Here is a 27,429-nt window from a genome sequence, read left to right on the forward strand (position 1 = left end):
CGGCAGTGAAGCCGTTTTGCGGCTCTAGCAGACGCACTGGAAGGAAGCAGCATGTCGACTGACCAAGCCCTGGAAAGTTTCGAACGCTGGCGAGCAAAGGGGAAGAAAAAGAAGGAGAAAGCTAAGGGCAAAGCGACTGTGAAGAAGAAAGCATGGGAGATAGAAAAAGAGATCATCGCGAAACTGCAGCAGAAGTACAAGGATGTGAGTAGTAGGAGCATGTTGTAGCACGCACGTGTGGGGAGGGGGGCAAGAGTAAACTTGTGTGGTAGAACTAAAGTAAAGTTTCTGGTTCATATTTCTACTAGTACTTTTATAATGTTACATATCCCCTGATTGTTGCCTTACCTAGTAATACTGCAATATTACTAGCAAAGAATGATTGTGCCTTCAACTCAACGGGTATGCAATAAAGGGGGTTGCCCTACCTTAGGACGCGCCCTAACTTAGGACGGATTTTTTAGTGATCTTGTTATGCATAAGTACGCCGTGTTTGTGTCCACTGACTATGCTCATAAGGAAGATAAATAAACCAAGTCCATGCACATAATTTTTATTTGCATTCAAAACATATGTGTACTCTCACCTCTCAAATAGAAGTACCCCCTGGAATAGAAGTACCCCCCGGACAAATTTTCAAAATGTAATATAAGTACCCCCTGGAATAAAAGTACCCCCCGGAAAATTTCAAAAATCGACAGTCGAGGCTAGGTAAACTGTGACCATACATGTACAACTGTCACTGTCAGAGGGAAATAAGATAATAAGCAGGTAGGTAACTTATATTTAGTCAATTATGCCATACCTATTAAGTATATAGATATTGAACAGAATAAATGTCCATAGCTTGTTCAAATCATGATGATCTTCCTCGCCTCTTCGTAAAATATAATAGTAATATTGAAAAATTGGGCATAGGTAACCCCGCTATGACCCCTAACCGGGGGCCACGGTGCTTTCAAATTCAACAAGTGAAAATGTACATGATACATGCTTTTTCTACTTGGAACTTGAAGCAAGTGATCAAAGAAAATTGTTATATCATTTTATTATGACTGGCAATCAGTGACATATAACAAAAATCATCAGAGTACTTTTAAAAGTTAAATTTCATTTCATTTCATTTTATTTATACAGGGGAAATACACCTGATCATGAAATGTACCTGATCATATTTTCTAAAGACATCAACCACAAAAAATATGAACACAGTCCTTCCACAGAAGAAATATGTCTATAAACTTTTGCTCCATAGCGTCGAAAACAAAGTGAAGTGAAGTGAAGTGAACTTTATTGCTCAACAATCGTACATGGTACAATGTATGGCATGAAATCAACAATACTACAAGGCTAATCTATCCTACAATTCTAAGTATGTAAAATATTTTTGAAACCAGTGTATTTGTTACAATATTAATCATGTATGGGTAATTCTGTCTCGCTTTTCGAATGATTTATGGAGAAATTGACCTATGTACATGGATATAGGAGTCGGACATGACAACAGTACATAGAAAATATCGCTCTGTGTACCAGATAGGGTGAAGTTTGTTTTAGTAATATTAGTCTGAGACGCTCGGATTTCGAGTTCCCGCGGTAAATCCCACAATATTGAATAGAGATCGACTGTAAAAGTAGCTCAACGTCACAGACCGCACATACTAAGAAGTTACCCATTACGTGTTGACACTAGAAACCCGCGATGAACCGCCAAAATTGGGAAAATCTTACGATTATTTAAAAAAATGAACCCTCTGAAAATAAATATGGCGCTGTGTGTCTATCGTTGCCCAAAAAATATAATATTTCCATGCGTTTACGGTATCATTTTAAAGATCGGTATCCGCACTACGCAATATGCTGCTAGTTTTACTGTCGCCATGCCTGAGAGTGGCGGCCATGTTTCGCGATTTCGCGCTGTTGTTTACCGAATCATATCGGACATATTTCTGCCGTTTTAGAGATTTTGTGGCCTCAAAACACATATCACAAGGGAAGTTAAGTTATGATTGTTGTTTTGACGTGTTACATGTCTTCTGCGAACAAATAATTCTTCCGCCGCGCTGCCGATACTACGGATATAGTGGTCAGGAAATTATTATTCCCTGTGTAGGCGAGCACCCTACTGACCATACGTTTTTGATCAGCGTGCTTTGGTTTACGATGTAAACAGAGACTATCAAAGTTATTTAATAATATATGAAAATTGTATTTTAAAATGTCAATGTCGCGTCTTATTTTCCGATTTACTTTGTAGCGTCATAGCGATATCGACCGATATGTTACGAGTGCCGCCAGGATACTTTTCACAGGGCCGTCAAAGCGGCGAGAAAATCAACGCCGGTAGGCCGAAAAATAGCGAATTACGAGCAAAAATACCGGGGAAATATGGGCAGAAAAACCTTAACTTACGATTTTAGAGGGATTCCTGGTTTGCAAAGCCTCAATTTTTCAAAAAATAATAAACGTGCCGTCTAGAATAAGAACGTACAGGGTGGAACTATTGGCGAAAAAAAATAAACGTACCGGTATCATATTCATTTCTTGTTTTGTCGAGAATGGTATTTTGACAATAATGATGGCAACGCTGAGTAGAGGGTCACTGCGTAGCTAGACGGCCCGACACCTAAATATACGACCTGTGCCAAGCAGATATACAACTATCATACACATAAGAAATATAACTTCATAAAACACAAACAAATTGGGTCTTTAAGTGTTTGTTGAGAAGAAAACCGACCAAAGAAAACAACGTAAACATCGCTGCCGTCTGGCAACGTTGTTTTCCCGCCATTTTTTGGAGGCGCGATGGTGGTGGACGGCGATTCGACGCACAGCTTTGTAACGCTCTAACATGTGATTGGTACTGTCTATGAAAAGGAAACTGAATACAGATATGGCGAAGATATTTCCCAATAAGTAGACGGAGTATTGTTGATGTAAGCGGTGTTGTTTTTTCGTAATGATTTTGTAAGTCGGGTCGCATGCAAGACGTACGTCGGGCCGCGCGCAAAGTGCGTAGTAGCCTATTTCCCGCCAAAACATGAGCTGGGATGCGCTAGATATAGCCCTTCTCACATGACGTTAGAAGTGCACACAGTCAAAATTTTCCGGTCAAAAGAAAGCAAGAATATAGCAGACTTCAAGCCTTATTTACATTTCCCTAACTTCATCACCAACTTCTGAAGAGAGCAAAATTACCAAAGCATACTAAGTTAGGCACACTATCTGGCGTAGCACTAAATCAGAAGGTACATTCGTGAAAACGTCTCACAGCGTTTGCCGCTTGTAACTCGGAGCGTGAAGGGCCCATGAACAATATGAATACATTTCTTGTCCATGTATGTTCTTTAGATGAATGTGTTCAAAATTCATTCATTAAAACATGACCATTCTCTGACAACCAGCAATGGAGCGCCGTGAGTTCGAGCGCGTAAAAAAACGTCCTATGTTTGGGCGACTCCCGTTATGTTTCATTGTACTGTACATAGTGTATGATCATGAGTGTTATGATAAATTTACTTGAATATATGTTCCCACAGATTGACCCATCATCCATACAGAAGTTCACAGACCTGCCATTGTCCAGGAAAACACAGCAAGGTAATCAATCACTAATGTAACATTACGTGTTTAATTGTTGTACTTGGCCTAACCCATGGTCTCAAAGGTAATATGATTATGTGCATAAAATCGCATTGTTTTTGGCATGTTGAATGATCATTATGAATATGATGTCTCTCAAATGAGCTAAAATTTGGAAAAGTTCAGAACTACTGTCATATGTAGACTCTTTTTTTTTTACCTGGGAACGTCTCCAATTAGAGAATCTTAAAGTTTGTAACGTTAGATATGAATTCTGTACCACAGAAAAATTACTAGTACAACAACAAGAAAATTTATCTACAGGTTTCTAGTCACATAAGTGTGAGAAAAAACAACTTTACAGCGTCCTCACTGAAGTTTTCTTATTCTTGCACACAGAATAGTTTTCTCTCCGGAAGATCTTTTCTTCAACAAAGAATGCCATTTTTGTAGTGTATGTGGGCCCGAATTGCAACTTGCTTTAAAGTGTAACGCTAGCTTCTGTGGCCTGCATATATATAAGACTGGTTTATTTCAATGATCTCATTAGCAGCTGTGAGGCTGAATTGCCGAGACACATTTACATTTCCTTTAAAACAAGTACTTCATTTCATCCGCAATAATTAAGGAATACTCGTTAAAATACAACAATGCTTGTTAAAATATGACAATATACACAACAATACTTGTTAAAATAAACAATATACCTAACAATACATGTTAAAATACGGCAATATACACAAGGAAAGCTTCATCTCGTAACACATATAGTCATGGATTTTTTAAGTGTTCAGAATGCGAATCATGTGTGGTAACGCACTGTTCATATACCGGTCAGTTCGACCATATTGAAGGTCAAGTTTATGTGATGACCGTGTTTGCCGGCCACTGATGTTCCCTCTAGTTGATGGAAGTAGGTGTTGGATTTGACCTGATCGAACAAGTTTCTTAGCAAACGACTCTGTCAGAGTTCTCCGTCGTGAGTTGAGAGTTGGCAGTCCCAAAAGAGAGCAAGCAGCGGAGTACGATGTGTATTCAACACCCAGGATGACGCGCAGGGCTCTTCTTTGGACTTTCTCAATTTTGTCACTTAAGGTCTTAGGCAGTCCGGGGTGCCAAATCGGAGAGGCATATTCCAAAATTGGCCGAATGTAGGAAATGTACACCGTGATCAGGTCCTATATGGAGAGATGGAAGTGCTTCAGTTTCTTGAGAAAATACATGCGCTGATTAGCTTTAGTACAGATTGAGTCCACGTGTGAGTTCCATTTAAGGTCAGCCTGGAGGATAACACCCAAAACTCCCATCACCTTCACCTGTATAACTTCAATGTTGTCAACAGTAAGAGGTGGGGGGATGGAATGGGACTTTCTGAATTGGACATGCATCACTTTACATTTCTTCGGGTGTAACTTCATGTGACTCGTGCGAGACCAATGATCCAAGTCGTTAAGGTCCTGTTGCATGTTTGAAGGACTTGAGGTAGGGTTCCTTATCTCTAATAGGTTCAAGTCGTCTACAAATTTCCAGCGTTTGGAGGCAGCGTGATGCGCGGCACAGTTAATGTAGGCTAGAAATATTATTGGTCCGAGTAAAGTCCCCTGGGGTAATCCACAGGTAACGTTCAAGTTGTCGGAAAGTGTTCCGTGGTAACGAACAGCCTGGCTTCTGTTACTAAGAAAGTCTACAATCCATCTCGTCACTGACGGGCGCAGTCCGAGTTGAAGCAGGCGTTGGATTGCAACGTTATGACTTACTCGATCAAAAGCCTTACTGAAATCCGTTGAGACAAGAGAGCAAAGTATCCCAGGTTTATCCGTAGCTTTGAATAAGTCATTAGTCATGTCCAATAGACAATGTGTTGTCGATTTGCCCTTAAGGCAGCCAAACTGTTGAGCGTCGATCTCAGGAGTAATGTCGGACAAGACCCATTGCGAGACGAAGCGCTCGGCCACTTTCGCTAACAAAGATGTTAGGGAGATCGGACGAAGTTCTGTTAAAACAGGAGGTTTGGTCTTTGGGATTGGGACAACAATTGCAGATTTCCATTCGTCCGGGACTGAGCCTTGTTGGAGGGATGTGTTAAGAATGTCGGTAAATGGTTTACTCAGTTCATACGCAAATTCTTTGATGATTTTCCCTGGTATGCCGTCCGGACCTGCGGCTTTGTTTGTTTATATATAAATCGCATTGTTTTTGGCATGTTGAATGATCATTATGAATATGATGTCTCTCAAATGAGCTAAAATTTGGAAAAGTTCAGAACTACTGTCATATGTAGACTCTTTTTTTTTACCTGGGAACGTCTCCAATTAGAGAATCTTAAAGTTTGTAACGTTAGATATGAATTCTGTACCACAGAAAAATTACTAGTACAACAACAAGAAAATTTATCTACAGGTTTCTAGTCACATAAGTGTGAGAAAAAACAACTTTACAGCGTCCTCACTGAAGTTTTCTTATTCTTGCACACAGAATAGTTTTCTCTCCGGAAGATCTTTTCTTCAACAAAGAATGCCATTTTTGTAGTGTATGTGGGCCCGAATTGCAACTTGCTTTAAAGTGTAACGCTAGCTTCTGTGGCCTGCATATATATAAGACTGGTTTATTTCAATGATCTCATTAGCAGCTGTGAGGCTGAATTGCCGAGACACATTTACATTTCCTTTAAAACAAGTACTTCATTTCATCCGCAATAATTAAGGAATACTCGTTAAAATACAACAATGCTTGTTAAAATATGACAATATACACAACAATACTTGTTAAAATAAACAATATACCTAACAATACATGTTAAAATACGGCAATATACACAAGGAAAGCTTCATCTCGTAACACATATAGTCATGGATTTTTTAAGTGTTCAGAATGCGAATCATGTGTGGTAACGCACTGTTCATATACCGGTCAGTTCGACCATATTGAAGGTCAAGTTTATGTGATGACCGTGTTTGCCGGCCACTGATGTTCCCTCTAGTTGATGGAAGTAGGTGTTGGATTTGACCTGATCGAACAAGTTTCTTAGCAAACGACTCTGTCAGAGTTCTCCGTCGTGAGTTGAGAGTTGGCAGTCCCAAAAGAGAGCAAGCAGCGGAGTACGATGTGTATTCAACACCCAGGATGACGCGCAGGGCTCTTCTTTGGACTTTCTCAATTTTGTCACTTAAGGTCTTAGGCAGTCTGGGGTGCCAAATCGGAGAGGCATATTCCAAAATTGGCCGAATGTAGGAAATGTACACCGTGATCAGGTCCTATATGGAGAGATGGAAGTGCTTCAGTTTCTTGAGAAAATACATGCGCTGATTAGCTTTAGTACAGATTGAGTCCACGTGTGAGTTCCATTTAAGGTCAGCCTGGAGGATAACACCCAAAACTCCCATCACCTTCACCTGTATAACTTCAATGTTGTCAACAGTAAGAGGTGGGGGGATGGAATGGGACTTTCTGAATTGGACATGCATCACTTTACATTTCTTCGGGTGTAACTTCATGTGACTCGTGCGAGACCAATGATCCAAGTCGTTAAGGTCCTGTTGCATGTTTGAAGGACTTGAGGTAGGGTTCCTTATCTCTAATAGGTTCAAGTCGTCTACAAATTTCCAGCGTTTGGAGGCAGCGTGATGCGCGGCACAGTTAATGTAGGCTAGAAATATTATTGGTCCGAGTAAAGTCCCCTGGGGTAATCCACAGGTAACGTTCAAGTTGTCGGAAAGTGTTCCGTGGTAACGAACAGCCTGGCTTCTGTTACTAAGAAAGTCTACAATCCATCTCGTCACTGACGGGCGCAGTCCGAGTTGAAGCAGGCGTTGGATTGCAACGTTATGACTTACTCGATCAAAAGCCTTACTGAAATCCGTTGAGACAAGAGAGCAAAGTATCCCAGGTTTATCCGTAGCTTTGAATAAGTCATTAGTCATGTCCAATAGACATTGTCGATTTGCCCTTAAGGCAGCCAAACTGTTGAGCGTCGATCTCAGGAGTAATGTCGGACAAGACCCATTGCGAGACGAAGCGCTCGGCCACTTTCGCTAACAAAGATGTTAGGGAGATCGGACGAAGTTCTGTTAAAACAGGAGGTTTGGTCTTTGGGATTGGGACAACAATTGCAGATTTCCATTCGTCCGGGACTGAGCCTTGTTGGAGGGATGTGTTAAGAATGTCGGTAAATGGTTTACTCAGTTCATACGCAAATTCTTTGATGATTTTCCCTGGTATGCCGTCCGGACCTGCGGCTTTGTTTGTTTATATATAAATCGCATTGTTTTTGGCATGTTGAATGATCATTATGAATATGATGTCTCTCAAATGAGCTAAAATTTGGAAAAGTTCAGAACTACTGTCATATGTAGACTCTTTTTTTTTACCTGGGAACGTCTCCAATTAGAGAATCTTAAAGTTTGTAACGTTAGATATGAATTCTGTACCACAGAAAAATTACTAGTACAACAACAAGAAAATTTATCTACAGGTTTCTAGTCACATAAGTGTGAGAAAAAACAACTTTACAGCGTCCTCACTGAAGTTTTCTTATTCTTGCACACAGAATAGTTTTCTCTCCGGAAGATCTTTTCTTCAACAAAGAATGCCATTTTTGTAGTGTATGTGGGCCCGAATTGCAACTTGCTTTAAAGTGTAACGCTAGCTTCTGTGGCCTGCATATATATAAGACTGGTTTATTTCAATGATCTCATTAGCAGCTGTGAGGCTGAATTGCCGAGACACATTTACATTTCCTTTAAAACAAGTACTTCATTTCATCCGCAATAATTAAGGAATACTCGTTAAAATACAACAATGCTTGTTAAAATATGACAATATACACAACAATACTTGTTAAAATAAACAATATACCTAACAATACATGTTAAAATACGGCAATATACACAAGGAAAGCTTCATCTCGTAACACATATAGTCATGGATTTTTTAAGTGTTCAGAATGCGAATCATGTGTGGTAACGCACTGTTCATATACCGGTCAGTTCGACCATATTGAAGGTCAAGTTTATGTGATGACCGTGTTTGCCGGCCACTGATGTTCCCTCTAGTTGATGGAAGTAGGTGTTGGATTTGACCTGATCGAACAAGTTTCTTAGCAAACGACTCTGTCAGAGTTCTCCGTCGTGAGTTGAGAGTTGGCAGTCCCAAAAGAGAGCAAGCAGCGGAGTACGATGTGTATTCAACACCCAGGATGACGCGCAGGGCTCTTCTTTGGACTTTCTCAATTTTGTCACTTAAGGTCTTAGGCAGTCCGGGGTGCCAAATCGGAGAGGCATATTCCAAAATTGGCCGAATGTAGGAAATGTACACCGTGATCAGGTCCTATATGGAGAGATGGAAGTGCTTCAGTTTCTTGAGAAAATACATGCGCTGATTAGTCCACGTGTGAGTTCCATTTAAGGTCAGCCTGGAGGATAACACCCAAAACTCCCATCACCTTCACCTGTATAACTTCAATGTTGTCAACAGTAAGAGGTGGGGGGATGGAATGGGACTTTCTGAATTGGACATGCATCACTTTACATTTCTTCGGGTGTAACTTCATGTGACTCGTGCGAGACCAATGATCCAAGTCGTTAAGGTCCTGTTGCATGTTTGAAGGACTTGAGGTAGGGTTCCTTATCTCTAATAGGTTCAAGTCGTCTACAAATTTCCAGCATTTGGAGGCAGCGTGATGCGCGGCACAGTTAATGTAGGCTAGAAATATTATTGGTCCGAGTAAAGTCCCCTGGGGTAATCCACAGGTAACGTTCAAGTTGTCGGAAAGTGTTCCGTGGTAACGAACAGCCTGGCTTCTGTTACTAAGAAAGTCTACAATCCATCTCGTCACTGACGGGCGCAGTCCGAGTTGAAGCAGGCGTTGGATTGCAACGTTATGACTTACTCGATCAAAAGCCTTACTGAAATCCGTTGAGACAAGAGAGCAAAGTATCCCAGGTTTATCCGTAGCTTTGAATAAGTCATTAGTCATGTCCAATAGACAATGTGTTGTCGATTTGCCCTTAAGGCAGCCAAACTGTTGAGCGTCGATCTCAGGAGTAATGTCGGACAAGACCCATTGCGAGACGAAGCGCTCGGCCACTTTCGCTAACAAAGATGTTAGGGAGATCGGACGAAGTTCTGTTAAAACAGGAGGTTTGGTCTTTGGGATTGGGACAACAATTGCAGATTTCCATTCGTCCGGGACTGAGCCTTGTTGGAGGGATGTGTTAAGAATGTCGGTAAATGGTTTACTCAGTTCATACGCAAATTCTTTGATGATTTTCCCTGGTATGCCGTCCGGACCTGCGGCTTTGTTTGTTTATATATATATAGTTGTTAGTCTACAACTCTATGCCCGTTCACATTCTTGTATTGTTTCACCAAGGTTGGCAAAATGTCTATGAAGGCTATAATATCAGAACTATGATGACTGGAAAGTCAGAGTTATAATTGTGATATCATTTGATAATTGTGATATTTCCCAGGTCTGCAGGCAGCTGGGTACAAGTTCCCAACAGATGTACAGAAGAACTCCGTCCACCCAGCCTTACTGGGACGGGACATCCTGGGAGCAGCTAAAACTGGATCAGGAAAAACACTGGCCTTCCTCTTACCTGTACGTATGGGCAGGACTTGTCTTCTACTATGTGTCTGTAAATATCACTCTCTCCCATCCCATTATAAGTATCGGTAAAGGAAGTGAAATACCAAAGAAACGGCTGTTGGTGGCAGATGTTAGCACACTGGTGCACCAAATCTGTGTGTGTTTTTTTGCACACTTTTGACAGATTGGCTGAAGAGGCTCAGTGAGTGTCACTCCACTGTCAGGGAAGGTTGTATTAAGTGCCTTTCCCAAGGGCACAACATAGGGGCATGGCAATTATCAAACCCATAACCTTTATTTTGGTCCTGAGCCCAACACTCTAACCAATACGTCACACCAACGCCACATGTAGAATATATAAAAGTGAAATCAGCAAGCGAACAAAAAACTTATGACAAGTTGTATTCCACCGGTACCATTGCCTATGTAGGTATATTGGCTGGCTTGATTGGTGGCCTTTACAGCTTCAACTAGCCCCAAATACATTCAAACAAACCAGCTAAGAGAAGTACATTCCCTGTTCTGTGTGTAGGTGTTGGAGAGCCTGTGGAGACTACAGTGGAGTCAGCTGGACGGACTGGGTGCCCTGATCATCACCCCCACCAGGGAACTCGCTTACCAGATCTTCGAGGTTCTGCGGAAGGTGGGGAAGAAGCATGACTTCTCCGCAGGGCTTGTCATTGGTGGGAAGGTGGGTACAGCAGTACATGATGACATCCTACTGCTGCATGAGCTTGGAAACTTCTTGTAAATATGAAATACAACACGGCGTATTCCGTGTCGCCCGAGGTTCCGACCCGACCACACGGTCGAATCGATCGAAGGCAGAAGGGTGATTCGACCAGTGGGAGGGCTGGGACCAAGTAAAGTATGGACAGGTCCGAACTCCAGTATCGAAGGTTATCATGGCCCGGGTATGTTATAATATCTTACATGTTACCTGGTAGTTGTATTTGCCTATGGTTGAACTATCATCAAAGTATTGGTTCTTGTGTTGGATATATGTCTGAAAATTAAGTTATGTATTTTCATATATGACATGGTAAATACACCCTAGATTTTGAGATATGCATCTGCAGAATCCCCAAAACTGAGTTATGACACTTTCTTACATGTCTTGGCAATGGGAAATTTCATAGTGGAAAATAGCATATAGGGCTTACACGATTCTATCCCACCCTAATTCACAGGATGTTACACAAGAGTCGGAGCAGATCTATCGTACAAACATCGTGATCTGCACCCCCGGACGACTTCTCCAACACATGGACGAGACTGCGTACTTCGAAGCCAACAACTTACAGTTACTGGGTTAGAACAAGTTTTAACATGGATTTAGTTGTCAAACATGATACAGAAGAGGGTGAAATATTGTTTTTCATATGTACTTGTGTGTATCACAAATACATTGTACGAGAAACACTGGACCTGACAAGACTTTGACTGAAAGATGTAATGTCTGATGTTTCAACCCAGTATCCAGTTAGAAATGTCAAGCCATTTTTTTTTCAAGTCATTTAAAAAAATCAGACATGTATTTACTCAATGCAACACTACAACTTAACGTACACTTGTGTATCCATTGCATGTTGGAGTAGCTTAACAGTAGGATAAGTAGCATTCATTGTCTTATTTGCATATATCATCTCATATTCCCCTCCCTGCCCCAGTGTTGGATGAGGCAGATCGTATCCTAGATCTGGGGTTTGCTGCCACCATGAATGCCATCATACAGAACCTGCCCACCACCAGGCAAACCATGCTGTTCTCTGCCACACAGACCAAGTAAGGCACACATATTCTGTCTATAACTGTTACACACCTTAGTCATTCTGTCCTACAGAAACAATATGCTACGGCGTTTTTTAGGTCATAGAAACTTTATGAATTTGAAGGCTCAAAATGTAATGCAAAAGTGAGCGTATTTAATTTGGCTATATGATTGTTAACGACATGAGCTCACTGTTTGATTGTATGATAGTAACTGGTTCTTCCAGATCACTGACGAAAGATAGCAGATGCTGTCTGAAATGTCTGACTGTTTCAAAAATTTTATCCAGTTGCTTGAGTAGCTATTTTTGGCATATTTTATTACCTGGATGTCTAACCTTCATCAACGTAAGACCTATATGACCTTGAATATAGCTCACAGTTGCTGTTGTCTATGCATGATCATATTTTGCTCCCCTGTTGTACATTTATAAGGCTTTGCATGTGTTATTGTGAGTCCTAATCTTTGCCTCCTTTGCTACAGATCAGTAAAAGACCTGGCCAGACTGAGTCTGAAGAATCCAGTGTACATCTCCGTTCATGAACACCACAAGTTCAGCACCCCACAGAAACTGAAGCAGAGCTACCTGGTCTGTGAGCTGCACCAGAAACTGGACCTGCTCTTCTCCTTCATCAAGAACCACCTCAGGAGTAAAATACTCGTCTTCCTGTCCAGCTGTAAACAGGTGAACTGTTCACTTCTACATTGTTTCCTATGTTTTCATTCTCGTTCCTTGGGTCAAAAGGAAAAATTATCAAAGGAGCCACCAAAATGGCCAGGTGGCCTTTTGCATCTAGGTTGTCACTAGTAGTAGAGGTTTGTCTGTGATTCAGTCGTTCAACCAAGGAGTAGCTTTTCCTGTCACCATGGACCAACATCAGGGATGGTATACCTGTCTCTTGTGGGTTATGTAAATTCTAGAATAGGTAAAGGTAGTCCCATGGCTTTTTTTCGAAAGCCTATGGTCATTGGGTTGTTATCCACTGTGTCTAGAGCACAGTGTTGGAAGACGGAGCCTATCCATTTTCTCTGACCATTTTTACACCTGGATGCAGTGAGGATAGTCTTGTAAAGTGCCTTTTCCAAGGACCCAATATCTAGCGACTAGCCAGGAATGTTAGCAATCAAACCTGTGACCTCTTGATCTCGTATCTGCTAGCCTAGCCACTTGGCTATTCAACACCACATGTTAACTCTTACTGTTCATACACTGTGCTCAGGTCCGTTATGTGTACGAGGCGTTCTGCCGACTGCAGCCCGGGATGAGCGTGCTGTGTCTCCATGGGAAGATGCCCCAGATGAAGCGGGTGGACGTCTACAACTCCTTCTGCAGGAAGCAGCACGTGTGTCTACTGGCCACTGACATAGCTGCCAGGGGACTGGGTATGTACAGGCTTGAGTTATTACCGGTATAGCCTGAAATTTGCAGGAGATAGGGGTCTTCATTTGAATTGTTTACTTATATAAGACTATGTACCACAGGCTGTGGGCATTTATCTCTGCGTGTCCTTTCAAGGGCCATGTTTTTTCAACAGTCTCCACGGTTTTTCAATGACTTTTAGTAGAATATTTTGATATTGACACTAGAGTGTAGAGTCACTGTGGGAGTTTTTATACTTTGACAGGGTTGATACATTCTTTGATGTTTTTTGGGTCATGATTTCAGACTTCCCGGCAGTTCACTGGGTGTTACAGCTGGACTGTCCTGAAGATGCGGACACATACATACATCGGGCAGGGAGAACAGCTAGGTGAGCACAGCTGGTTCAGTTGTGTTTCAAATAGTCTACAAAAAGATGATAGACATTTAACATGTAACCAGTATAAAAATATGTGCAAAGATTTGAGCCATTGCAAACAAGATGGAAGCAGAAGTACATTTTGTTTTGTTAGTTGTTGCAAGGCTGTTTTATTAATGGTTAAGTCTCAGCTTTGTCATGCTTTCATGTACAGTCACATGATTCTTGCTCACCAATCGAATAGCTCAAATTTGTTTTTCGTGCTATAAATATCATTTGTATTGTCTTTTCGTTGAAACAAAATGAATTTGAAAAAATAGCTCAAATGGCGAATGATGTATTTTTTTCAAATACATGTGCACTTTAAATGGTACTGATGATAAATAAGGAGAAGATGATGATGTTTATTGTGGATGTTTAATGTTTCTGTTACAGATATGAGTCTGATGGTGAGTCCCTCCTGGTCCTGATGCCCAGTGAGGAGAGACAGATGTTACAGCAGCTCACAGACAAGAAAATACCTGTGGAGAAAATTAGGTCCGTCTGTAACTAGATCACATGTCTAGTTCATCTTTGCTTTGCTTTCCTTAGTTGGTAAGTTAGTAAAGGATTCAACAATATATGACAAAGTGTCCTTGTGATTGAGTTATAAAAGGTCTTTGTTTCGATGTTATGCTCTTGGGAACGAAAAGTTATTCCAAGAACTGGGGTAAAAATCAGGGACATCCTCTTGGATGGGATATTTAGCTAGAGATCCCATGTTTAAGGAGAGCCAGACCTCAGGGGTGTTAAAGAACCCACCAGCTTATCATATTTTTCTCACGTGTTGTCATTTGTATTCCAGAGTGAACCCGTCCAAGTTCTACTCCATCCAGAACAAGTTGGAGGTTCTGTGTGCGCAGGATGTTCACATCAAGGAGTCAGCACAAAAGGTAAACTGTCTGTAAAATTCAGAGATTTTTCTGGGAAGTTCTGAAAATGTAAAGAAAGTGTAGGATACCCTGTTGATAGAAGTCTTGCAGATTAACAATATTTCTAAACCTCTTAACCTTACCAAGGCAAACACCCTTGAATCCTTCTACATTGTATAATTTATTTATTTTATCTGTTCCACAGTGCTTTGTGTCCTACCTAAGGTCCTACTTCCTGCAGCCCAACAAACAAGTGTTTGATGTGAACAAGTTACCACTGGAAAACTATGCAAGGTAATGTGTTGTCACCAGCATATCACTTACAATTAATATTATAGTAATGCATTATCAGATGTCAGAATTTCAATGTTCCTGTAGTTGACTTTGCCAAATTATATCTTAAGCATTTTTGTACTGTCTTATTTTGATTGGATTTTTGAATTGTCTTCCTTCCATAGTTCTTTGGGCCTGGCAGTTGCACCAAGAGTTCGATTCCTCCAGAATGCTGCCAAGGGCAAAGAGAAGACTGCTTCTAAGGAACAGACCACTTCCGGTATGGGGGACAAGCACACATGGCCACAGGGAGAAGAAGATGAAGAAAAAACTGTGGATACAGACAAACAATTAGTACAGTCCAAAACTGTATCACAGGCAGATGCAGAGAAATATCATCCTCTTGACACCACATCAAAAGCTGGTGACTCAGTTGAAAGAACTGCAGGGGAATCCAGTGATTCGGAAGTAGAGCAAACAAAAACAAAGTCTTTGTTAGAAAGAACTGTAGAAGTAGGGACATCACAAGAGAGAGAACTGTCTGAGTCTGGGGAATCAGAGGATGAAGATGAGAAAGGTCAGGGGACCAAGGGAATGTTGTCATGGCAACAGGATGATGAGGAAGAGGACCTGCTAACTGTGAAGAAGAGAGATGTCTTCAATGTGAAGGGAAGCATTCAGGTAGTACATGATAAAAATCTATCAATCATACTTTATTGTCTTCATGGTTGGGCAGTACTTGAGAAAGAATTGAGATTAGCTGAACATGTACAATGTCATGCATTTAGACATCTACACTATTGTTAAGTTGCTGCTATGTACATGTATGCTAAAAAAAGGATGACATCATTGTCTTCAAGTGAAACTAAGCTGCATATTAACTTGTCCTTTCCAGGAACCAAAGGTGTTGGAGATTGAGAAATCCTCTTCCAATGAGAAGAAGACTGCACTGACCAAGGCCAAGCTATCTAAGAAACTAGCCAAGAAAAAAGTGAAGGTCAACAGCAAGGTCAAATTTGACGATGAAGGAGAGGTGAGTATAGCCAGCACGTCCTATTGTCTTTTATCTGAAGGTCAGCAGTGTGAAGGTTAAAGATACGAAAAGGGATGCAAAGGAACAACAAGGTGTTATCTTTCAAGTTGATGGATATTATATATGAAGGTTGTTGTGTCAAAGAAGCACTGTTTTCTAACTTTTGAGACTTTTCATCATCAGTTCCTTTCATTAGATAACCTTCTGTAGTCCCACTTGTATTGTAGCCAATTGTTAATTAATGGGTCCAGGATAGGTATGTATATATGGATTGTATATTCTAGAATATTTTGTCTCATAGGTGGCAGAACAATGGCCTCCAGTACAAAAGGTTGTACTGAAAGGCGATGTGAGAGAAGAAGGGGAAGAAGAAGAGGAGGAGGAGGAAGAGGTGGGAGGACTCAATCTGGAGACTGCCCGCAAACTGATGCAGGAAGAAGACAAACACGACAAACTGGCATACAAACAGCGTATCCGCCAGAAAAAATGGGTATGTACATTGTGTAATGTTGGTGACCTTCAGGGCCATCAGCATGAGATTTTTGATACAGTTACAAATATTTGTGGTTTAGTGGCTATGTACCTTGTACGTTAAGTTAAGATACATTGTAGATAGTTATGCTGATGAGTGTAAGTTTGAATGGTACAGAGCAATTTTTGAGAAATTTGTGTTGCTCTGATCACCTAAACTATTTAGTATGTATGGAGAGGACAGGCATATTTAGATTGTAAAACTGGAGACTACCTTAAATGGCATTGTCACAATATTACAGATTCTGTATAATTATTCTACAATGATGTAATTTATTTCAGGAGAAGAAAATGAAGCTGAAAGAAGCATCCAGGTCAAAAGACCAGCAACGCAGGAAGACAGACACAGTAAGTACTTGAAATAACATATAACAGAGGGATGGTGGTCTACATACTATTACATCAATATGGAAAGATAGATATCTTAGTTACCCAATGCTCATATACAGCGTTGTATGTGTAAGTCTACTTTGTCCCTGCAGAATGCAATACTCAGTACTGTATTATGGTCTCTGCAACATGGAGAAGGATATTCTTGTAATTACAGTAAAGAGGAAAGGCACAACATCAATGTAGATGTGTAAAAATACATCCTGTTATACATGTAGTAGTACTAGTGGAAAAACAAGAATACTGTTTGCATTGCAGGTTCAGGAGGAAGGAGTGGCCTATCTGGATGTTGGTGAGGAGGAGGAAGATGGGGATTCTGCAGAGGATGCTGGGAGTGATTCAGAGTCTGACCTAGGTCAGGGGTCAGATTCTGGGTCAGATAAAGAAGAAGATGTTGAAAGGTTAGCTATAATATCAGTTTCAAGATTTTTTGACTGGAACAATGTGATAGAAACTGTTTGTGCAATGGTTGTTTTTATTATGTTTAGCCATAAGTATGGCTAAACATATTGTTTTCTCTCATGTTTCTTCTTCTTCTTCTTCTCCTGTCAAATCTTCAAATCGATTCATCTCTGTCATTTTTTGACCAAATGACCTGAAATTTGGTACAGAGGTAATGTAGACAAAAACCAATGTGCGTTCTTTTCCTTGTTTTGATATTGACCTTGAAAGTGATTTTATTGAGGTTTTTAGGCTATTTTTAGCATATCTTGGCCTCCTGCGCCCTGGTATTTCAACCGAATGACCTGAAATTTGCTGTATATGTGGCTTGAACAAATATTTAAAGGACTACACTACTAAAAATGATTTGTCTTGTTTTTTCTAGTTTTCTTGTTTTTACTTAATTCGTGGACAAATTTTCTTGAATGAAGAACTTCCTTGAAAATGATAAGAATAAATAAGAAAAGCACAACAGACCATTCCAAGAATCTTGTCTTGTAAATTCTCACAACAAGAAACATTTTCTTATTTTTCTTAAATAAAGAAATAATTTCTATAAAGGATTTTCTCTCATAAGAATTTTCTAGAAATCAAAGTTAAAAGTTCTTGTTTTTTCTTGAATGGAGAATCTATTTCTTGCCATGTATAAGAAAATACAAGAATTTTTCTCTCCCCTATCTTCTTTTTCTGGTAGTAAGAAAAAACAAGAATTCAAAATTATGAAAACAAGTAACAACTAGAATTTCGTTCTTGAGTGGTCTTGATTTTTGTATCAAGAAACCTTAAGAAAGAAATTCTTGTTTTTCTTGGGATGTTTAAGAAAATAGAAGAATTTTCTTCTTGCCTTTCTTGAGGTATCCTGCTTAGAAAAACGAGAATTTTTAAGATATTTAAACTAGAAGACAAAGCTTGAGTCATAACTAGAATAATATTCTTGAATGTTATTGATTTTTGTATCCAGAAACTTTGAGAAAGAAATTCTTGTTTTTCTTGGGATGTTTAAGAAAATAGAAGAATTTTCTTCTTGCCTTTCTTGAGGAATCCTGCTTAGAAAATCAAGAATTTTCAAGATATTTAAACTTGAAGACAAAGTTCGAGTCATAACTAGAATTATATTCTTGAATTTTCTTATTTTTCATATCAAGAAACTTTGAGCAAGGCAATTCTTGTTTTTCTTGATAATAATACTTGAAGAAATACAAGAAATACTTTGAAATTCTTATTTTAACTCGTATAATATAATGGTTGTTTCCTGGCTAAGATGAGGCTATTGCAAGAAATAGAAGCCAAGTTAAATTTTCTTTAAAAATCTTGATTGTTCTAGCAAATATCTGCAAAAAATTTTGACCAATGGCAACACTTGCCATGTGATCTTTTCCTAACTCCTGATTGGTGGAATCGAATCCCACTGGCAGTTGACAGTAGGGCCAAAGCTGTGAGAAGTTCATGCCTTCAAGTGCTGTTCACTTCTAGTTCTATTTGTATTAATTGAAGACTCAAGTCGGTTTCAAAGTCAAAACCCAGGTACAAGAGAACATATACAAGATGGGGATCATGGTCTGAGGCTGCAGCAGATGCCAAATTTTACACGGAAAGACTGGATAGCAGTATGGAAAAGGTAAGTGCCCCCCTCCCCACCCGACTATATGAAAATCAGTTCAACTTTATTTATCATATGAAAAAAACTAAGTTAAAGGGCCCCTGGTTGGTTTAATCATCAAAAGCATCAAGCATTAGAGATAATGATAAGTAAAGCCTCTTTGGGTCCAACTCAAAACATCTTTTTGGCCGAAGAATTAATAGATTTTAATCAAAAAGCGATCCGCACACATAGGAAGATTACATTCCACCGCTGAGGGGTGGACTATTTTAATTGTATTGTTTCTGGAAACATATATAAGGATAGGTTAAAGAATGATAAAACATATGATGTGCTTTGTGAAGAAATCATTTCAATTGGAACTTTCACTTCTAGAAGCTGGAAGTTAGTTAGCTCAACTCAGAAAGTAAAAATCAATGACATAGTCTTCATTTTTTCCCCCAGATGTTGGAAGATCATTTGAATGCCAATGGGAATGCCAAGTCAACAGAAATGGGCTTGAACAAGTTGAAGGGTTTGGTTTCCGTAGTCGAAGATCATCATCCAAGTCAGATGAGGCTGCTCTATACCACCTTCCAAGACGATAAAGAATTATATATTATGAAATATATCATATGTAATAAATCATATAGCATGTTAATTACAAAGCAGTTTGTAATCTTTATGTTCTTTCAGTTTCAGAAGGCTTTGTATCAAAATTAGTTTTGGTATTTGTACAACAATACATGTATTGTATAATTATATATTATTATTATACCTATTATTTTTGAAAAAATACACTGTAAAGCTTTGCCAATGTCATTTTTTTTTTACCATAGTCCACAATTTACAGAAATATTAAGCCATCAACATGTCATTTTAACTGTAACTCTTGGAGTGAGATTCTTCTTGTAAGAACATCAGTCTTATATTATAAGAGTAAAAAAACATTTCTAGGTAGCAAGAATTGTGTTCTTGAAGTAAGAAAAGTATTGTTGTTGTAAGAATATTAATCTTAGAAGTCAGCTAACATTTCTTGACAGCAAGAATTGTGCTCTTGGTGTAAGAAAAGTATTCTTGGTGTAAGAATATTAATCTTAAAAGTAACAAAAAAATTCTTGGCAGCAAGAATTGTGCTCTTGATATAGGAAAAGTATTCTTGTTGTAAGAAGATTAATCTTAGAAGTAAGAAAAAAATTCTTGGCAGCAAGAATTGTGCTCTTGATATAAGAAAAGTATTCTTGTTGTAAGAAGATTAATCTTAGAAGTAAGCAAACATTTCTTGACAGCAAGAATTGTGCTCTTGATGTAAGAAAAGTATCCTTGGTATAAGAATATTAATCTTAGAAGTAAGAAAAAAATTCTTGGCAGCAAGAATTGTGCTCTTGATATAAGAAAAGTATTCTTGTTGTAAGAAGATTAATCTTAGAAGTAAGCAAACATTTCTTGGCAGCAAGAATTCTGCTCTTGATGTAAGAAAAATATTCTTGGTGTAAGAATATTAATCTTAGAAGTAAGCAAACATTTCTTTGTAGCAAGAATTCTGAACTTGATATAAGAAAAATATTCTTGTTGTAAGAAGATCAATCATAGAAGTAAGAATACATTTCTTGGTAGCAAGAATTCTGCTCTTGATATAAGAAAAGTATTCTTGGAGTAAGACGATTAATCTTAGAAGTAAGCAAACATTTCTTGACAGCAAGAATTGTGCTCTTGATATAAGAAAAATATTCTTGGTGTAAGAATATTAATCTTAAAAGTAAGCAAACATTTCTTGGTAGCAAGAATTGTGCTCTTGATGTAAGAAGATTAATCTTAGAAGTAAGAAAACATTTCTTGGCAATAAACAATCTTTGCTCTTGATGTAAGAAAAGTGTGCTTATTGTAAGAAGATCAATCTTAGAAGTAAGAAAGCATTTTCTAGGCAGCAAGAATTATGTTCTTGAGGTGAGAAAAATATTCTTTGTTTAAGAAGATCAGCTCTAGAAGTAAGAAAGTATTTCTAGGCGATAACAATTTTTGCCCCTGAAGCGAGAAAAGGATTCTTGATGTAAGAAGATAAATCTTGATGTAAGAAAACATTTCTCAGCAATAAGCATGTTTGGTCTTGAAGTGAGGAAAATATTCTTAGTGTAAGAACCTACATCTTGAAAATAAGAAAGCAGTTCTAGGTCTTGAGAAGAGAAATGCATTCTTGTTATAAGAACATAAAGCTTAAAGGAAAGAAAACCTTTCTTGGCAGTAAGAATTTTGGTCTTGAGATAAGAAAAAAAGTATTGGTGTAAGAACCTAAATCTTAGAAATAAGAAAGTAGTTCTTGCTATCAAGAATTTTGCTCTTAAGAAGAGAAATGCATTCTTAGTATAAGAACCTCAGATCCAGGTGTCTGAATCAAGAATATACATAGAAAAAAAATCTTACTGCAAGAATTACTTTCCGGCAGTAACCAATGTCATTTTTATAAGAAAGATTATCTTACTACAAGAAAAAGTTCAGTAAGTAAAAAATTGCTTAATTCGTGGACAAAACCTTTTTCTTGAATACAGAAAAATTTGCTTGCATGAAGTAATATTTTTCTGTATGTAAGAAAAAACTAGAATACAAGAAATTGTATTTTTGGCAGTGTACATTCCCATTTTTGGCATACATATATTCAAAACGATTTATTTTGGGCTTTCTTGACAATATTTGCCACTTCTATCACTTTCAATACTACATATGACCTACAGGTCATTGACCCCGAGTGCCTTGCACCTGGCCAAGCTGGAAGTTTGCTTACGAGGAGGAAAGACCGGACATAAACATTTAACGTGATTATCGGGAAAACACCATGTTCCCTTAAACTCAGTGGTTAAATTGCAGTTTAGGAAATTTTATAACAGAAAACAAGTTAAATCAATGATTTTGTGAATGTTTATTCTAGCATTAGTTATTCCAGATATTTTCAAACTCCAAATTCTTCAACACAACACGGGAGATCGTTTCTCCTCAGACTGGCGCGACGTAGCGTCCACCACCAGGCCTTCCTACATGTCCTACGTACGGGCGTATGGATCGTAGAATTCGGCAAAAAAGGAATGATTAGGCCAGTAGAGTCAGTCCCCGGTAAGGTCAATGATTCGCCCCTTTGCGCTAGCTTGTAACGTTAAATGAATGTACCCTCTGGTGGCCAAACTTCACTGACAAACTTTCTCCCTATTATCATCATGAGCTTGCGTTAGTCTGGTACTAGTGACTATTATGTGCCGGGAATGTTTATCTATCGCACACCTTGGAAGGAAGTTCAACCATGATAAATGGTCGGCCGTTGCGAAAATTTGGAATCCCATGCTGTTGATTTTCGTGATTGAATCTGTAAGAAAATATATTTTCATGTCGTTCATGTTTTTGGGACGGACGCCGGGACGGGGTGAATTTTTTCTATCATTTTCGTCCCGTTAGTAATGCAAATCGAATCGTGTTGCACAAGAGGCAAAACACTAAAAACGTGGGTCTTGTGGAGTGTTTTGGAGCGGGAAAATGCCGGATATTAGCGGTGCCGAACAGTGTACATCGTCGCGCGCGGGTGACGCTCCGTCAAAACAAATCCGCTGGTGGTCTAGCGCGGCCACCGAGAATAGGCAGAAACACACAGGAGGACTTAGCACCTTCGTTTATGAGGGCAATTGTGAAAATCTTTTGTTACAAATTGTTCGAACATTGAAACATTTGGATAGATGGTTTGAAACTGTTCTAAATAAAGAGATTTTTGTGTAGTTACGTTCGAAATGTTTCCAACGTATGTGAAATAAGTTCAAACATGTTATAAGTTTCAATTCTAATTGTTTGAACACTTTAGAACTATTGTGACTTAGACATTCTTTTAATCAAAATAGTTCAAACATATTACAAATATTATATTAAAACCCTCTCGGTGACTTTGAATTGACTCAAATATGTTGTTTTTGGTCATTTCCTTCGTCTCCTGTCAAATCTTCATATGTATACTATGGAAAACTTCATTCTTCCCTGGGGTTGATCTTTTTTAATTCAATTTTGAACTGGGTTGATTATGCGCAAGAGTGTAATTTTCAGCGGATATTTTTCGACTGGTTTACATGGAAATGGCACGGAATATCCCATTCTTGCAAGGGGAGGATTATTTAATTATTTCTTTCAATTTTGAGCTGGAATGATTATGAAAAAGTCCATTTTTTAGCAGAAGTGTATTTGTTAATCAATTAGTGGATATGGTTGTGGACTGGTCCATATTGTGTTGAGGTGCTACTGGAAGACTCAATTTTGGACTGGGGTGATTCATTTTTTTAGTGCAAGTATTTTAGAATGGTCCATTGCTATTTTGGGAGAGTCCATTTTTTGCATGGCGAGGAGTATGGCTAAACATGCTGTATTTGCTCGCAAATGTTGCCTTTCTAGTCATTTTTACATATTTTGTTTGAAATAGTGACTGTTTAAATGTTTGTTTAACTTTTTCTAACCCAACTTCATACCCAGACCCAGAAAGAGAAGAAAACACACCAAGAGCAGCTCTGATGAAGAGGAAGAGGAGGATGATGATCTGATGGACACAGGTCTGGATCTGCATGATGATGAAGAACTGGCTCTTCACTTACTGGGCAGCAACTAAGTTTGATTAATATTTGATCACAGTTTCTGGTAATTCCATTGTTCATTTTTTGTCTTTTCAATATGATTGTATTGATTGTAAGATTCTATTTTATATCTGGCCATAACAAAGATGAAGTGTCCGTAACTAAGTTGTGCATAATGAAGTTATCAGGTGGTTACTAAGCTACAACTTTGTATGTGATTTCACGGCCACCTTGCTTGCTGTTTGCTTTTCATTATAACCTTCCATAGAACATCAAAAATACAGCATGGACTACGTGGGGTGAACTCAAGTTACATATTGATTAACTTATATAAACACCGCCACAATTGTGAAATATGTTAGTGGAATCAGTCCTTAGATTTGTACATAAATAAACTATACAAACTATAATGTTACTAGTATTTGCACATGACTGCAATGCAAGTTCAAAGTCTAACCCTCCAATAGTTATGTCATACTCATGCAAGAGCAAACATGCTGTAGAAAGAAGTAGACTATGACACATGGATTCTGAACTTTGTAATAAACAAGACAGTCAAGTATACTGAATTTGAGTCCCAGTTCTGGCTCTTGCAATGTTTCTAGTTCTCTTAAATGTCCAGATTACAAGCTGAGTAAGACCATACTAATAGTTTTGATTCACTCACCCCAGGAAAGACCCCGACACCAATAGTGCTTCAAATAAGACTTACAAATTAATTGTATTTAAAAAGGGCAATTATGTCACTCCTGATGGTGATACAGCAGGTAGTACGCTCCCCTGCATAACTTGCTGAACCAGTATATGTTGAACAAATAGGCCATGGGAGTCATGATGAATATACTGGTGAGTAGGATGATAGGTGTGTCGTTGTACAGCTCTCTGTTTGCCATTGGTTCAGCCAGTTGGAACCACAGAGGGATGGGTGCCACACGACAGGCAAAGAATGTCACCAACAGGAGGACTGAACTTAGCTTGTACAAAAGAGAACTCTTCTGACCCAGAGAGATTGAAATCATCCTGTGGAAGATGAAATAGAAATATTATGTGTTAGTTATCTTGCTTTGCCATGAGCACAAACTGACTTTTGACAACAGCAGGCAAAAGTCACTATACCTTAACCATGTCACTCTTACAAGATCTAATTCATGTCATGATTCAGGTCAAGTCAAAGTATCACTTCATTAAAGAACCATGGACATTTCATGGGCAAAGGCACTAGACAGATCCCTTAGCCCTGCCCACCTCCGTCAAAATGTAGAAATGCAAAATAAAGACGGACATGCAGTCACTCTCTCATTGGTTGAACCGCTAATTGTGATGGACAGGATGGTCACAATCAGTCTATTACAGCCTGTTTATACAAATCAGATTTGTGTTCCATTGACTTTGTGGCGTTACGCCAGGGTTTTCGGCCCTAAACCCAGCGGCCCCGGGTTCGAATCCCCTGACGCCACGGATGTTGTGCCCTTGGGAAAAGGCACTTTTAACGACTTTCCCCACTCCAAAGTGTAAAAAACGGGTATATTATGTGTATGGGTCACGACACCAGCAATAGCTGCCTGTGTTCCACGTGTATGGCACTATTACAATTCCAATAAAATAAAAATTACCTGATGTGCAGAAAAGGGCTGGAAAGTTCCATGAGTGCCCAGAGGTTGGCATAATATGGGACAAAAGGATATGCCTAGAAGAGGTCAAAGAAAATCAAACATGTCAGAAGTATCAGTGAGATACATGTACTACACCAGTCTGTGTAATACACCCATCACCCCATCACCGTTATCCTAAAACTAGTACAAACTAAGAAAGACTTGCAAAGTCACGAATCTTAACAGAACTGGTGAACATTCTACAGAAGTTACTTTCCTTCATTATATTACAGATACAGAATACAGATACAAATATTTGAGAAAATGATACAATTATGTAACTTGTTTTGTGCACTTTGCTTGTTGATTGAATATGAAACTATACCCTGATCACAAGTGTACCACATGCAGTCATGCTCTAATTCCAAAGGGTGTGATCCTTCTACAAGTGCATATCACAAGCAGAACACAGCTTACAGTGCAGATGTATATGGCAGGAATGGCATTGAAATGGTGGACGACCATCAGTTTGTCCTTAACTACTGATGGATAGACAGCCATTAGCAGCAGACCTGTAGAAGGGTTATAGAGAAGAAGAACTTTATTGCGTGTCAATTGTAACTGGTACAACGTATGGCAACTTACGCACATGAGAGATGAACTATTGCTAATAGTTAATAAATGTAAAGAACTAATCCAATCTATGACTAGTAGTAGAAATAATCTATAGAATAATGTACATGTAAATGCTCTAGAACAGTATGTTGGTAACAGTATGCTGTGTCAGGAATGTATAATATTGTCTCGTTTTTGCACAGACTTGCATACAAATTTGCCTACATGTGCATGTTGGAATTAGACACTGCAGTAACTGTACTTAACAGATTCCATCTATGATCTATGCTCATTTCAATGTGTGTAATATGCTTCATTCACTGATTATGACCTCCATGAAAGGAAGTATTATTCTTATCTGTATCTTCCACAGTTATTTCCACATGCTATATATAAACAAGTCACAATACTGAGTGACAGGAAGTAAAGGGTGTAAGTTCAGAGTTGCAATGAGTGACAGGAGGTAGAGTTCAGGGTTGGTAGAATTGGTCATTTATTAACCTTGTAATGTATGTGTTTAGATCTTTATGGAAGTGATACACTAGTAGTAGTACCCTCCACAACATGCCCAAACAAATTACTAGCTGTGGTAAAAAGTTGCTTACCGGCGAGTAGATAGGATAAAGTTATACACCCAGCATGTCGGACGATTGCAGAGTCAAACCTGTATGATATTGGAGGGGAACAGCGAACTTAAATCCTTCACATGTCGCATGATGGCACACTTTTCAGCAGCTAGCTACAAAATTCAACTTCATCACGTTCAACACTATGACGTAGGATCCAAGCTACATATTTCTGTATTTGAAAACGAACGAGCAAACAATACGATCTGAAATGCCTACACTGAGAAAGAAAGGCGTTTGGTTTTTCTTTACAAAGCTTTTGGGTTCAAACCATTGTTTTCAGATGTGATTTGCTTTTCAAACATGCTACAAATAGATAAACAATAATTACAAAATAGGCGCAGGTCTAGATATTGAAAGCTTACCATATTTGATTGGGTAGCACGCCACCAGGCCACAGTAACACGTACAGCCCGCATCCTCCGGTAGCAACAGCGTTGAAAAAAGACATCACTCTGTAATATCAGGAACGATTATGGTATATACTATATAGTGTAAAATTTCATGAGCTTCTACCTATTCTTGAACCATAAATAAGATATTATTATCATATTCATAACTCTTATCTCTATCAGCGACCATTTTGATAATCGGAAATGTATTTTCTTTAAAATTTGACGAACCTTTGGTTGATTGAAAATTTATATTATGCGATCTTTTCACAGTCTGATATTTACACGAGCGACGCATTAGTTTCCAGAAATATTCATTGCGTGCACGGCAGACAATATGCAGTGAAACAAGGTAAAATTATATATTGTGTGAGAAATTAAAAAAAGAACACAGAGTTAGAAACCAACGACGTACCTTTTTCTCAAAGCAACCTGTTGATTTGGGGGTAAAGTCGCAAAGACAGGTGACACTTTCTTGAGTAAAGGAGAGGAAAGCCACTTGAAGACGGCCAGATGGAAGAAGACACCGGCGAATATCTTCATATTGTAGTCAGTCATTGCACCCTCCCGAGCGGGTTTCAGCGCTGCTAAAGGAGAGTGAGTCATTGCGGAACTCTACTATGTACAACGCTGTGAAGACTTGTTCATGAAGCGTCGATCATGCAAGACGAGTATTCTACGTCGGAGACCACTTTTATGTTGACAAGTAATGAAAGGTCGGCGATACCACCTTATTGGTTGTTCTGATAAGATTAACTACAGTTAATTAT

The 27,429-nt window shown here is 38.9% G+C and overlaps 2 protein-coding genes and 1 long non-coding RNA gene across 3 annotated transcripts; 2 read left to right on the top strand and 1 right to left on the bottom strand.

Moving 5' to 3' along the window:
• LOC136432708 (probable ATP-dependent RNA helicase DDX10) lies at positions 1-24,003 on the top strand. Its single transcript, XM_066424181.1, has 18 exons — positions 1-204; positions 3,543-3,603; positions 10,056-10,186; positions 10,707-10,865; positions 11,365-11,485; positions 11,845-11,959; positions 12,429-12,630; positions 13,166-13,328; positions 13,612-13,696; positions 14,120-14,221; positions 14,529-14,616; positions 14,801-14,889; positions 15,054-15,549; positions 15,764-15,901; positions 16,203-16,391; positions 16,715-16,780; positions 17,081-17,223; positions 23,337-24,003. The coding sequence occupies exons 1-18, from the start codon at positions 52-54 to the stop codon at positions 23,467-23,469; spliced, it is 2,634 nt and encodes an 877-aa protein (XP_066280278.1). The 5' UTR covers positions 1-51; the 3' UTR covers positions 23,470-24,003.
• LOC136432737 (uncharacterized) lies at positions 17,297-20,705 on the top strand. The gene is made up of 2 exons (XR_010755568.1): positions 17,297-18,881; positions 19,308-20,705. It is a non-coding gene; the product is annotated as an uncharacterized lncRNA (long non-coding RNA).
• LOC136432718 (TLC domain-containing protein 4-B-like) lies at positions 21,738-27,349 on the bottom strand. The gene is made up of 6 exons (XM_066424189.1): positions 27,075-27,349; positions 26,633-26,722; positions 26,247-26,305; positions 25,504-25,598; positions 25,048-25,121; positions 21,738-24,454 (listed from the first exon to the last, which is right to left on the bottom strand). Exons 1-6 carry the CDS (start codon positions 27,263-27,265, stop codon positions 24,178-24,180), a joined length of 786 nt encoding a protein of 261 aa, XP_066280286.1. The 5' UTR covers positions 27,266-27,349; the 3' UTR covers positions 21,738-24,177.
• Positions 27,350-27,429: the final 80 nt, after the last annotated feature.

The sequence above is a fragment of the Branchiostoma lanceolatum genome, chromosome 1 (assembly GCF_035083965.1).
Source record: "Branchiostoma lanceolatum isolate klBraLanc5 chromosome 1, klBraLanc5.hap2, whole genome shotgun sequence".
Lineage (NCBI taxonomy): Eukaryota > Metazoa > Chordata > Leptocardii > Amphioxiformes > Branchiostomatidae > Branchiostoma > Branchiostoma lanceolatum.

What these genes read in the sequence shown, in the direction of transcription:
- LOC136432708 (XM_066424181.1), top strand. Translation starts at nt 52, where the DNA reads ATGTCGACTGACCAAGCCCTGGAAAGTTTCGAACGCTGGCGAGCAAAG. An exon ending in CACTGGCCTTCCTCTTACCT is followed by an intron (nt 10,187 to 10,706) that starts GTACGTATGGGC and finishes TTCTGTGTGTAG; the next exon opens with GTGTTGGAGAGCCTGTGGAG. An exon ending in ATGTGAAGGGAAGCATTCAG is followed by an intron (nt 15,550 to 15,763) that starts GTAGTACATGAT and finishes TGTCCTTTCCAG; the next exon opens with GAACCAAAGGTGTTGGAGAT.
- LOC136432718 (XM_066424189.1), bottom strand. Translation starts at nt 27,265, where the DNA reads ATGACTCACTCTCCTTTAGCAGCGCTGAAACCCGCTCGGGAGGGTGCA. An exon ending in TTTATCCTATCTACTCGCCG is followed by an intron (nt 25,599 to 26,246) that starts GTAAGCAACTTT and finishes ACCCTTCTACAG; the next exon opens with GTCTGCTGCTAATGGCTGTC. An exon ending in AGCCCTTTTCTGCACATCAG is followed by an intron (nt 24,455 to 25,047) that starts GTAATTTTTATT and finishes CATCTTCCACAG; the next exon opens with GATGATTTCAATCTCTCTGG.